The 13,877-nt window shown below is 41.2% G+C and overlaps 1 protein-coding gene across 11 annotated transcripts in view; it reads left to right on the forward strand.

Annotated features, from left to right (window-relative positions):
- Positions 1-13,877, forward strand: part of GTF2A1L (general transcription factor IIA subunit 1 like) — a 409,851-nt gene that overhangs the window by 211,454 nt on the left and 184,520 nt on the right. For 10 of the 11 annotated variants that reach the window (XM_075595852.1, XM_075595846.1, XM_075595845.1 and 7 more), the window contains one exon: positions 10,579-10,682. The exons of the other annotated variant lie outside the window; for it this stretch is intronic. In XM_075595852.1, the coding sequence (XP_075451967.1) occupies positions 10,579-10,682 (104 nt within the window). The remainder of the gene's footprint in view (positions 1-10,578; positions 10,683-13,877) is intronic. 11 annotated transcript variants of the gene reach the window in all.

A 13,877-nucleotide genomic window follows, 5' to 3' on the forward strand; every position in this document is an offset into this window, starting at 1 on the left:
AGATAATGGGGCATATCTATTTTTTTTGAAAAATCATTAGACAATGATTGTAAAAACCGACAAAAAAATGTGACAAGAGTTTTTAAAAGAAACCAAAAAATTGTGTGTGCTGATTACGTGCATTTTAAGTGAAACTTCTTTGTCTTTTGTCACTGTTTTGTCACAGAAATTGTATTTGTAATGGTGATGTTTTTAATTAAAAATCAAAATCCAATTTCAGTGCCAAAACACAAAGAAGTGTGTTTTAGCTATTTGCACTTCTTTATTATATATTTTGTAGCTGAATAACTTTGTGTGTCTCAGGCTGTGTGTGTGTCAGTCAGTCCGTGTGTGTGTCAGTCAGTCCGTGTGTGTGTGTCAGTCAGTCCGTGTGTGTGTCAGTCAGTCAGTCCGTGTGTGTGTCAGTCAGTCCGTGTGTGTGTCAGTCAGTCAGTCCGTGTGTGTGTCAGTCAGTCAGTCCGTGTGTGTGTCAGTCAGTCCGTGTGTGTGTCAGTCAGTCAGTCAGTCCGTGTGTGTGTCAGTCAGTCAGTCCGTGTGTGTCAGTCAGTCAGTCCGTGTGTGTCAGTCAGTCAGTCCGTGTGTGTGTCAGTGTGTGTGTCGGTGAGTCAGTCAGTGTGTGTGGGTGAGTCAGTCAGTGTGTGAGAGTGTGTGTGTGTGTGTGTGTCAGTCAGTCAGTCAGTCAGTGTGTGGTTGAGTCAGTCAGTCAGTCAGTGTGTGTGGGTTAGTCAGTCAGTCAGTGTGTGTGGGTGAGTCAGTCAGTCAGTGTGTGTGGGTGAGTCAGTCAGTGTGTGACAGTCAGTGGATGAGTCAGTCAGTGTGTGTGGGTGAGTCAGTCAGTCATTGTGTGGGTGAGTCAGTCAGTCTGTGTGGGTGAGTCAGTCAGTGTGTGTATGTGGGTGAGTCAATCAGTGTGTGTGTGTGTGTGTGTGTGTGTGTGTGTGTGTGTGGGTGAGGCAGTCAGTTTGTGTGTGTGGGTGAGTCAGTCAGTCAGTGTGTGGGTGAGTCAGTCAGTGTGTGTATGTGGGTGAGTCAATCAGTGTGTGTGTGGGTGAGGCAGTCAGTTTGTGTGTATGGGTGAGTCAGTCAGTCAGTGTGTGGGTGAGTCAATCAGTTTGTGTGAGTCAGTCAGTCAGTGTGTGTGTGGGTCAGTCAGTGTGTGGGTGAGTCAGTGTGAGTCAGTCAGTCAGTGTGTGCACGCGTCTGTCAGTGCGGGCGCGCACGTCTGTCAGTCTGTGCCTGTCTGTCAGTGTGTGTACGGGAGTCTCAGTGTGTGTGCGTGAGTCTGTGTGTATGCGTGAGTCTGTGTGTGGGTGAGTCAGTCAGTGTGTGGGTGAGTCAGTAAGTGTGTGGGTGAGTCAGTGCGTGTGTGGGTGAGTGAGTCAGTCAGTGTGTGTGGGTGTGGGTGTGTCAGTGTGTGTGTGTATGTGGGTGAGTCAGTCAGTGTGTGTGTGTGTGTGTGGGGGGGGGGGGAGTCAGTCAGTGTGTGTGGGTGAGTCAGTCAGTGTGTGTGTGGGTGTGGGTGTGGGTGAGTTAGTGGGGGGTGGGGGGGGGTGAGTCAGTCAGTCAGTGTGTGGGTGAGTCAGTTAGTGTGTGTCAGTCAGTCAGTGTGTGTGTATGTGGGTGAGTCAGTCAGTGTGTGGGTGTGAGACAGTGTGTGGGTGTGAGTGGGTCTCAGTGTGTGGGTGTGAGTGAGTCTCGGTGTGTGTGCGTGAGTCTGTGTGTGTGAGTGAGTCTAGTGTGTGCATGAGTCTAGTGTGTGTGCGTGAGTCTCAGTGTGTGTGCGTGAGTCTCAGTGTGTGCGTGAGTCTCAGTGTGTGTGCGTGAGTCTCAGTGTGTGTGCGTGAGTCTCAGTGTGCGTGTGCCTGTCAGTGTGTGTGTCTGTGTTTGTGTATCTGTGTGTTTTCTTCCCCCTCTCTCCTGATTCCCTCCTCCCCCCTGCGGAGGTACGAGGAGAGGTGGGATCTATCGGAGCCCCCCGGAGCACCCCCCACTCTCTTCCCCCCCACTCTCTTCCCCCGGCGTGCAGGAAGGTTACTCGGCGGCGCTTCACTCACTGGGGTGGCGGGAGGGTTACTCGGAGATGGCGGCGGGTCACTGACTGGGGGGCGGGCAAGAGGGTTGCTCGGTGGTGGCGGGTCACTCACTGGGGGAGGGGGCGGCGGGCGCAAGGGTTGCTCGGCGGCGGCTCGTGTGTACTCCTGCTGCTGGAAGCTGGCAAAATTTAGTTGCAGTGAATGTTGCCGATGGCCTCTTCTGCCAGCAGTGACGTCACTTCCGTCACCACTGACTTCCGTTCCCATCAACTCCATTCACTGCCACTGAATTTTGTCATGTGGTAGGTGCCGCTAAAGAAGTTTCACTTAAAATAAGGAAGCCAGTCATTTAAATGCATCAATCAAAATGATCCACCAAGCAAGATGATGCTGATCCATGTGCTTCCTCGGTATTGAGTTGTATGTCTTTATTTATATACTGTAGCGCCAAAAATGTACTTAGCAGTTCACAAAGAATACAGTACAGGGAATTATAATAATACAATAAGTGCAGTAAAATCAGACAATAGGAAAGGAAATCCCTGCCCCGAAGAGCTTACAATCTAAGAGGTTTCATGGGAAACTTAGAGACAGTAGGTGAGGGAGTAAGTGCTGTAGATGGCATTGCTTGGCCATAATAGGTGGTAGGAGTGACTGAGTGTGGGCTATTGGGATACTTGAATTGTGTCGTGAGTTTTAAGGTTAGTCGGTATTAAATGAGAAGGTTAACACCATTAACAGGGGAAGAGATGGCAAGGAGGCATGGATGAAATCAGGTGGCCTAGGGGAGATCCCCAGAATCAGGAAAAAGTAGATAAAGAGGATTTGTGTGGGTGTTTTTTATTGAGGAGTAAAGAAGTTGTTGGGGGAGAGGTGTATAAATAATGGAGGAGTGGGGAAGTTGGAGAGAACAGAGACATTCACACAGGAGTGAAGTAACAGTAACCAGAAAAAGCAATAGGCAGGGCATAGAGAGATGCCTGAGGAGAGACTTCCCAGGTACTGGAGGATAGGAAGAGTACAAATAATCACAGCTTTTAGAAAGTTACGTTCTCACAGTTGCAAAGTTGTTGTGCAGAGTCCTGATCTTCCTCAAATCTTCACCTCCAATTTCAACTCCAAATTTAACTCTGCCAGACACTTTAAATGTGACACTTTGATGTTATATACAAATAAATACTTAAATACTGTGATCACTTGTATTTGACTTACAATTAAAAGAGGGGTTTGCCTAATCAACTCGTACTCAATCGCTACGACATGCATGTGGAAGAAAGTTTGGTAATTAAGGGGCATGAAGGACTTGTTAGCAATCTTAAAATGTACCTTCTAAAAAGATCTCCACCACACTCTTGCTGTAATTAAACGTGACAGAAAAATTCACAAAAGTTCTGTTCTAAAACAGCAGTTTGAGTAGACCCAATATGCACAAATAGCAGTGAATGCAATGATCTTTAACCTACCTGACTAGGGAAGGAATATTTTTTTAAATAAACTGATTCTTGTCTATCGAAACTACTGTACTAGATTCTCTAAGTCCTTGTTTTCCATACCTCTCCTCATGACCCGCGGCCACACCAGGTCTTTGGAATAACCAATGCACTTGCATTCAGGTGAAGGCACTTTTTTTTTTTTTACATACTGTACCAATAGAATGTTAGGCTGTTGTCTCAGAAACCTGGTTTGGCCGCTAGTTACAAGGAGAGGTTTGGAAAACACTGCTCTAAGTTTTATAACGTCCATTGATTCATCCCAATCAGGCTTGATTTTCCTGAGGAGGCAGCCTTAATATTATTTAACATGTTATTCACCTATAAAAATAATTCACAAAGCCAATGCCTTTAATGTTTTTAGTCTTTGATAAAGAAAATACCTTTTAATAAAGTGTGCTTGCTATTTATAATATTATACTTGGGATCCTGTTTCCCTAATGCAATCAGGACTATCTATGTCTCCCTTTAGCTACAGCTAAATCTCCCTTCCTCAGATTTCTCTTTTAATTTAATTATGATTAATGAAACCTGGCTATCTCTGTTAGGGAGAGCTCCGTTCATCATATTAACTGCAGATATACAGAGATTGCTCAAGTAATTGAATAACTTCGGTAGCGAGAGCGGTTAACCCTTTCATTACCATAGCAGTTACTACCGCTAAGGTAATGAAGGGGTTAGCCCCATCCTTAAACCTGAACGGAACAAAAATAGATCAAGGTGACTGCTGCTCCATGAGCAAAAAATGGGAAAACTCACCAGCAAAAGGTAACTAAAAACACTTTATTGGATGTAAAATTTAAACTTAACCCCTTCATTGCCTTAGTGTTTAGCCGGGCAACATACTGAGCCAATGTTTGGAGAAAATCCCTGAGCATCTCACAACCACTCAGATAGTCCACAGCAGGCTGTAATGGACCAACAGATTAACACAGCGGGGGTCCCTCCATTTTAATAGGACTCACGCGGTGTGAATCCTACCTTTCTGCACCTGTATGTAATAGAAGCACAGTAAAAGAGACTGAATCAGTCACTCTACCTGCTTGCCTCTAACAAGCGATCACAGGGCTTTTATTTTAATTTGGTAACCTATTATTGTAGCAGGGGGTCTCCGAAGCTGAACTGCATTGATTTCAGCCCCGGGGACCCCTGCTTCCCGAGTTACATGTCCCATTATGGGGTGCTGGTATCCCTCTGCTCTGTTTAAATCTCCCGATCACGTGGGCCATGCCGAGGGAGAATTTAAACATGGCCACAACGATACCAACACCCCATAAACGGGGCCTGTAACTCAGGAAGCATGGGATCCCCAGACCTGAAATGAATGCGATTCAGCGCCGGAGACCACCTGCTAAAATAATGTTACCAAATTAAAAGCCCCGTGATCGCCTGTTAGAAGCGTGCAGGAAGAGTGATTGATTGTCAATCTTACTGTGTCTTTTACATACAGTGCAGACAAGTAGGATTCACACTGTGTGAGTTCCATTAAAACGGATGGACCCCCACTGTGTTAATCCGTTTGTCCATTAGAGCCTGCTGTGGCCTATCTGAGTGGTTGTGAGATGCTCATGGATTTTCCTCAAACATTGGCTCAGAACAGACAGTTGCATCTGTAATTCGCCCGTTTATTCTCGTTTACCAAATACATAACCTTACATTTATCTGTATTAAACCTCATCTGCAATTTACCTGCCCAAGTTTCCAGTCTATCCAAGTCCTTCTGGAGAAAAATTACATCCTTCTCTGATTCTACTACCTTACACAATTTAGTGTCATCAGCAAAGATGGAGACTTTGCTCTCTATGCCATCCTCAAGGTCATTAATAAATAAGTTTAAAAGCAGGGGTCCCAGTACTGATCCTTGAGGTACTCTACTCACAACTTTAACCCAAACTGAAAAGGGTCCATTTCAAACAACTCTGTTGTCTATCCTTAAATCAGTTTTCAATCCAGGTGCAAATCTTTTTACCCATTCCAATTTCCTTTATTTTGTACACTAATCTCTTGTGTGGCACCGTATCAAAAGCCTTTGCAAAATGTATGTAGACCACACAAACTGCATTACCTTGGTATAAATTCCTACTTACCTCCTCAAATAAACTAATAAGGTTAGTTTGGCATGACTAAATCCATGCTTATTAATAATTGTGTTATTCATTATGTATTCCTGACTATTATTCCATACTAAACCTTCAAGTAGCTTCCCCACTATTGATGTTAAACTTACAGGTCTTAATTCCCCGGTTGTCATCTACTGTATCTCCTTTTTTAAATATAGGCACCACTTTAGCATAAAGCATTTCTTGTGGTACCGAGCCTGTGAAAATGGAGTCCTTGAATATTAAATGTTATGGTTTTGCTATTACTGAACTTAACTCCTTAAGAACTCTTGAATGTATGTCATCGGGGCCAATGCCTAATTTACTTTTTTCAAGCCGCCTATGAACTTCTTCCTCTGTTAACTAATTGTTTGTTAATATAGAGGTTGTGGGTTCCTCCTGTGGCACTTTTTTGCAATTGATTCTTCCCAGGTAAATACAGACGCAAATAATTTGTTTAATACATCTGCTTTTTCCTTAACTCCAATAATTTGCCTTCACATCTCATACTGAAAGGGCCCTATATTTTCTTCCCTAATCTTTTTGTTATTAAAGTACTTTAAAAAAAAAAACTTTTTGGGGTTGATCTTACGTTCTGTTGCATCCTTTTTCAATTTTGGCTAATTTGATTGCCCTATTGCTACTTTTGTTACATTCCTTATCATTCTGATATGCTGCCTTCGTCCCTTCTGACTTTAAGGCCTCGGCCAGGGTGGCACTGAGCTGGCAGGCATGCTCTCGCTGGCCGCGATGAAACACATTGTAGCAATGTGTGTGGCCAGTAGAAAAAACAAATAGGTAGCGCTATATCCCACAGTGAGCTGGCAGCCGGTGATATAACCCTGACCCCTAGTCAGGATATAGAAGTGGAAAAGAAGTTATATCAGTGGCGCTCAACACTGTAATGATCAAAGCAATTCTAATAGATATTATAAAATATACAACCAGAGCCACGGAAATCGCCCGTCCGATTGGATGCTCCACGTGGTAAGGGTAAACATGTAAATATACAAAGAAATCAAATCATAGCATAATACTATAAAACATACACATACATAAACAAACAACACTTAACAAACGCTGAGAACAACAGGTAACTACTCACAATGGCATTTAATATGGCATATCATTAATATCATAAAATACACTTATTACACATAAAATAGTACATAAAAACATATATTAGGTTCAGGCAAGATTCTCCAACTCGGGTGGGGGTACCTGCTTACCGAAAACAGGATGTAATCAGGCAATGGATAATTCAAAGAGTATCCCCTCTTATGGATAGCTGCTGCTGCTGCTGTTGTTGTTAACACATGGGCTCAGACGAGGAGTCTCTTATGGGCAGGGACAGGTTTTTACAGCTAGCTGCGTCTGCCTCAGTCCTCTCCCAGCACTGCAGAAGCTCCAGGACCACACACAGAGATACTTCCTGGTCTGCCCGCACCACGTGCACCAAACACAGCAATGCTGAAATGTTGGATATTCCTACGCCAGCATGTGCTTTCCCACAGCTCACAGCTCCCAGCTTCGGAAGGGTACAGCACTCACACCCGAGTAGTGGGGACCTCACAGAACCACCCTACGCATTTCGAAAGTCTTGCTTTCTTCCTCAGGGGTTCCAATGGTCAGCAAAATAAAATCAAAAACAAAAATGCCATTAAGGGTTACTACACATGTAATACATGCACAGCATGTAAATTCAGCTCCAAACAATTATGCTTTACTTCAACAAAAACACGGAAGAAGTATACTATCCAACAGCACATCACATGTAATAGCACTAATATTATTTACCTCCTTGAATGTCCCTGTGGTCTGCAGTATGTGGGTATGACCACCAGACCTATCAAACGACGGTTCTATGAACACATCTACAATATCAAAAAAGGTCTAGAGTCCCATAGTGTGTCGAGCCATTTCCTTCATGTGCACGGTAAAGATCCTAAAGGTCTAATATGTGTAGCCATAGAGGCTGTTATACCTAACTGGCGTGGAGGGGATAAGACAAGCATGTTAGGTAAGAGAGAATCCTTTTGGATTTACGAACTACAAACTTTAGCACCGTCTGGACTCAATATAGAATTTGACCTGAAGCCGTTCCTTCTTGACAGATGAGATAACCAGTCTCCTGGGCTGATAATGTAATCGCTGCAATGTACTGTAACCTGTGGTTCATTCCATTTTATGGTAAGGTCCGGGCATTCATGATGAGGATGGTTCAATAAGTAGGTAGTAATCACCATCACCTTTCTATTATTATTATATTATAATATTTATCATAATTTTATTATAATACTATACAACATATTTTAATTACTTATTTTCACCCAACACCATTCTTAGATGGTTATATTTCCTTTAACACTATTAAGTTCCACTTCTAATACGTATCACTCTTATTTCCATCAGAAAGGTACATTTTCACCATCACTAATAACTTTCACTTTCAATTATTTATTATTCCTATTTTCAATATACACTCACTTATAAACTTCAAAGTATAGATATATACACAGTATTAGTTCACTTTAGGGATCATATTTGTGGTATATACTATCCCCTAGAAGGTCAAGTTCTGCTCAGCATACTTCTACATATCCCTAGCTTGGCCGGGTCTTAGCAATTTGAGATACGAATAATAGGGTTTTTTTTTTTTTTTTATATATATATATTTTTTATATATTTTTTGTTAATCATATTTTTTGTTAAGCATTTTGTTTTATTCATATGTATACTATTACATTTCTTTTCCTATCCATGAGGATATATAGGTATCAGATACACATCTGTATTTTATGTATTGCACTAATTGTTATATTCTTTTATTTCCTTTATATATGTTTTTTCTCTGTTGTATGTCATGTCCATGAGTGTCCACACGCTGAGTGTCCCAGTCCTTTCATCTGCGCATGATCAAGATCACAAGGATGCACTGTCTCTTTAAACCGGGACTTTATATTTCGGGACTTACAGGGACTACTTTTCATTACTTTTAACCCCTGAGGAAGAAAGCAAGACTTTCGAAACGCGTAGGGTGGTTCTGTGAGGTCCCCACTACTCGGGTGTGAGTGCTGTACCCTTCCGAAGCTGGGAGCTGGGAGCTGTGAGCTGTGGGAAAGCACATGCTGGCGTAGGAATATCTGGCATTTCAGCATTGCTGTGTTTGGTGCACGTGGTGCGGGCAGACCAGGAAGTATCTCTGTGTGTGGTCCTGGAGCTTCTGCAGTGCTGGGAGAGGACTGAGGCAGACGCAGCTAGCTGTAAAAACCTGTCCCTGCCCATAAGAGACTCCTCGTCTGAGCCCAGGTGTTAACAACAACAGCAGCAGCAGCAGCTATCCATAAGAGGGGATACTCTTTGAATTATCCATTGCCTGATTACATCCTGTTTTCGGTAAGCAGGTACCCCCACCCGAGTTGGAGAATCTTGCCTGAACCTAATATATGTTTTTATGTACTATTTTATGTGTAATAAGTGTATTTTATGATATTAATGATATGCCATATTAAATGCCATTGTGAGTAGTTACCTGTTGTTCTCAGCGTTTGTTAAGTGTTGTTTGTTTATGTATGTGTATGTTTTATAGTATTATGCTATGATTTGATTTCTTTGTATATTTACATGTTTACCCTTACCACGTGGAGCATCCAATCGGACGGGCGATTTCCGTGGCTCTGGTTGTATATTTTATAATATATATTTTATAATATCTATTAGAATTGCTTTGATCATTACAGTGTTGAGCGCCACTGATATAACTTCTTTTCCAATGTGTGTGGCCAGCGTGAGCAAGCAAAATTGAATTTGTCTCTCGCTCGCGCATCACGTGAGCGTTTCGCCCATTGCGAACCAGCTCAGTGACGTCATGACTGCGCCCCCTGAATAGCCCCCCCCCCCGCACACGCACCTTGCCGGCCACAAATCTCCTGGCCGAGCAGGGAGCGTGATGTCACCGCACATGAGCGCCAGCGCGCTCGCTCCCTGCCTGGCCGCAGCCTTAGAATCTAAATGCCTGCCTCTTCTTTTCCATTTCCTTGACCATCCTATTTATGTAGCCACATTGGTTTAGGCTTGTTTCTTTTATGTTTAATCCCCAAGGGTATACACTGATGTGTGCTTTTCTAATAATGTTTTAAAGACTGCCCATTTATCTTCCACATTTTTCCCTGCAAGGGATCTGATCCCAATTCCTTGTAGATTACTCAGTTTATTAAAATCTGCCTTTCTAAATTGTTAAGTCTTTGTTGAACTCATGTAATATGGTTTTTGATCATTTATTTAAAATGAGACCATGTTATGACCACTGTTTCCCAAATGGTCCCGGACTTGAATATTTGTTCATTTCTATATTGTTTGAAATTACCACCAAATCCAGTAATTTGCATAAGGCCTCGGGCATGGTCAGCGCTTACGTGCTAACCCGTGCTGAAGCGCGCTGGTACTTACCAGTGAGCCCCTAGAGCGGCAATGAGAGCGGCTTTAGTAGGGGCTCGTCTACGCTTCCGCAAGCGCGCGGAAGCGTAGGTCTTGGGTAAATTTTAAAATCAAGCGCTTGCCGGAGCGCAGGGCCGGTCACGTGAGCGGTTCACCCAATGAGGGCGAACCAGCTCCGTGACGTCACTGGCCCGCCCGCCGACACGCTCCCCGACGGCCCCGGACGGCGCGCTGTCTAAGGCCAGGGAAAGCACCCGCTTTCCCTGAGCCTCAGCGCGCCTCCGCACGCCAGCAGGAACCCTGGCCGAGGCCTTAGATATCATATTGCTCCCTTGTAGCTATTAATTCAAGCTCCATTTTATATTCCCGAAGTCTAGACACAATGAACACTTTTGCTGTTACTGAGGAGAGATAAAAATGGTTTTTAAATCTCAAAGATTTTAATTGTATTGTTGGAAATAATGGCAAGTATTAAGTATGTATTTTTTATTGGGTTTTTTTTTTTTTTTTTTTTACTAGATTCACCGCAGTAAAAATAAATGGAAATTTTACTTAAAAGATGGAGTCATGAGCTTTGGAGGGAAAGACTATGTATTTTCTAAAGCCATCGGAGAGGCTGAATGGTAAATCGTATTTACTTTGGTGTAATGTACTTCTGTGCTATTTTGTTATTGTACCTGGTCCTGTAGTTGTCTGTTTGCATTTATATTCTTAAGTATAATACTGTATAATGTGACTACAAAAGAACAGACTGTTTTTTTTTTTTTTTGTCATTCTATCTATTTGAATGTAGGAATCTGTAACTTACGGTATATTGTTTGGACATCTAATTATATATTTTCATTTGAGTCTTATTCATAAATATAATATCTGAAATTAAAATACTGAAATATAAATGTATTTATAAATGCAAAGTTATATTGTTAGTTATAAATCGTATGCCCACAGTGCTTATTATTATATATGTTTTGCATTTCCATAGAATTTTCTTCTATTGATTTAAATGTATTAATTTATAAAGGGGATGGGGGACTTTTGACTTGCATGAAATATACTTTAATATAATTATGTTATGTTTCCTCTTGAGTTTTCATTCTACTTATAGTATCCTCATAGCTGCAATATCAATTGTGCAGTTCTAAAGAAGAATATCTATTTAAAATAGAATATCTATTTAAAATATGCCTTCACACCATAAAAATAGCCTGACCTACTTTCCTTTATCAAATAGGAACTACATGTTCATTACCCATCTTCAGCTTATATAGCTGATCAACAGTTTAAATCTTCAGCATTTCTGTTCTAGACATACATTGTAAAAGGGAATAGTATTGTACACACTACTTTTTGGGTGAGATTATGTAAATTCTATTTACCCTGAAACGGTTGTTTGGTCTGAAAATCCCCATTCACTTTAATAGATAGTTTCAGCAGAAACGAACACAAACAGCCACTTCAGAGTATATTGAATTTATCCCTGTGTGTTTTTGTGTATGTCTCTGTAAGTATACATGCATAGATAGACAAACAAACTGACATTAACACACATTCACGAATGTATAGAGCAACTGTCATTTGAAATTAAACTTTCTTGCACGTGGAAAAAATGGAAAAGTGGAAAAAATAAGTATTCCAAGTGTAGGTATTGGCCACTGGTTTATGGCAAGTGTTACCTATATAATGCATTCAAATAAAAGGCATGTGTCTTTCGAACTGCACACAAATTTTCTGCATTCCACGTGAATCTGGGGGAAAAAAGGCTTAGAAAAATTATAACATTTCTATTTTCAGTGAAGATAGTGAAAATGGTCAAATTATTACATGGTTTTCTGAACTAAGCCATCCTACATGATATAATTATATCATGCTTTCTTAGGATTCTTCTAGGCAAAGGAAGGGCATAGAAGGAGACTGAAATTAAATATGTCAGAAATTATAGACTTTATTTGAAAGATAGTCCTGTGTTATTTAAGGATTTAGCAATAAAATGGTATACTAAAATGATTTTTTTATGTATACTTGAATATTGTATTCAAACTTTGAATTTAAGTTTATAAAGTAGGAATTTGAATGCATTTATTTAATTAAATACATGCTTGCTGTTTTCATTGCTAAGGATATGCAATAAAGAATCATGGATATGAAAAAATAAATGTGATTAGTAAAGATTACTTTTTTATATGGCTCTTATAATCTATTAAGCAGTATGTGAATACTGTTGATAAAAAATAAACGTGTATGTAGGTATAATGTGTGTGTGTGTGTGTGTGTGTGTGTGTGTGTGTGTGTGTGTGTGTGTGTGTGTGTGTGTGTGTGTGTGTGTGTGTGTGTGTGTGTGTGTGTGTGTGTGTATATGTGTGTGTGTGTATAAAGATAGACAGATCAGCGCAAATCTAATGAGAATCAATATGAGAGGTTACCGGATTCCCACAGACATAATAGGGTTAATAATAGTCCCATAGGTTGAACCGCCAAGATGTCGGTGGGCAGAGAGGTAGGTGTCCAGATTCAAACAGGCATCCGCTCCGGTAGGGAAAGCACCCACTCCCGGTCTCACAAATGTAGGCAGTCACATTCTCGCGATGTTGGAGAAGGAATAGCACCTGCTCCTTGTCTCGAGCAAACACTCACAGCATCACAGTATAGCAGGGGAAGATAGGATCCGGTAGTGACTATATCTAGTCTTGATACTAGGCGGTGAAAGTGTATGTGTGTATATATGTATGTGTGTTCATAAGTAATCCAATAAAGTTCAACAAGATTCCAAAACAAGGGGTGGGGAGAGAAAAACAACAAAATAGTCCTAAAAACAAAAGTATATAAAAAGGGAAATTATAAAAAAAACTTAATGGAATGTGCAGCTCCAGAAAAAAGAATCTCCTCAGCCTTTGGATGATTTCTACAAAAGAGAAGCGTAAACTGCCATAGTGAAGTATGTACCAATAATTTTTACTCACTCTATATAAAAACCGATGTACCCTTACAGAGGGAAAGAATAAAGAGCTTATAGAACCAGTGTAACGTGACAGTCTGTCCACGTTCTCCAAACATGTTGATGCAGTCAGCATGTTTTATCTCTGCAGACCACCCGGCAGGTGTTCCACGAAAGCGGAAATTATGGCGTTACCGACAGTTGTACTTTGATGGGAGGACAGGTAATTCAATAGGGCACTTCTCTGGTCTCTCAATAATAAGCACAGCACAACTCCTAAGTATTTCATGGCAATATCCACTTCATCACCATTCTTTTTGGTTAATTGAAAATATAAAAAACTATTTTTAATAAAGAGTTCAAAATTATATATACGTTTGAGACATATTTACGTAAATATGGGCTATAAAAACATGCTGTGTGTGTGTGTGTGTGTGTGTGTGTGTGTGTGTGTGTGTGTGTGTGTGTGTGTATACAGTTAGGTCCGGAAATAATTGGACACTGACACAATTTTCATCATTTTGGCTCTGTACACCACCACAATGAATTTGAAATGAAACAACCGAGATGCAATGGAAGTGGAGACTTTCAGCTTTAATTCAACAGGTTAAACAAAAATATAATATGAAACGTTTAGCAATTGCAACCATTTTCATACACAGCCCCCTTATTTCAGGGGCTCAAATCTAATTGGACAAATTAACACAATCATAAATAAAATGTTCATTTTTAATACTTTGTCGAGATTCCTTTGCAGGCAATGACTGCTTGAAGTCTGGAATGCATGGAAATCCCCAAACGCTGGGTTTAATCCTTTGTGATGCTTTGCCAGGCCTTTACTACAGCTGTCTTCAGGTGTTGTTTGTTCGTGGGTCTTTCTGCCTTA

This window comes from Ascaphus truei, chromosome 4 (assembly GCF_040206685.1).
Source record: "Ascaphus truei isolate aAscTru1 chromosome 4, aAscTru1.hap1, whole genome shotgun sequence".
Classification (NCBI taxonomy): domain Eukaryota; kingdom Metazoa; phylum Chordata; class Amphibia; order Anura; family Ascaphidae; genus Ascaphus; species Ascaphus truei.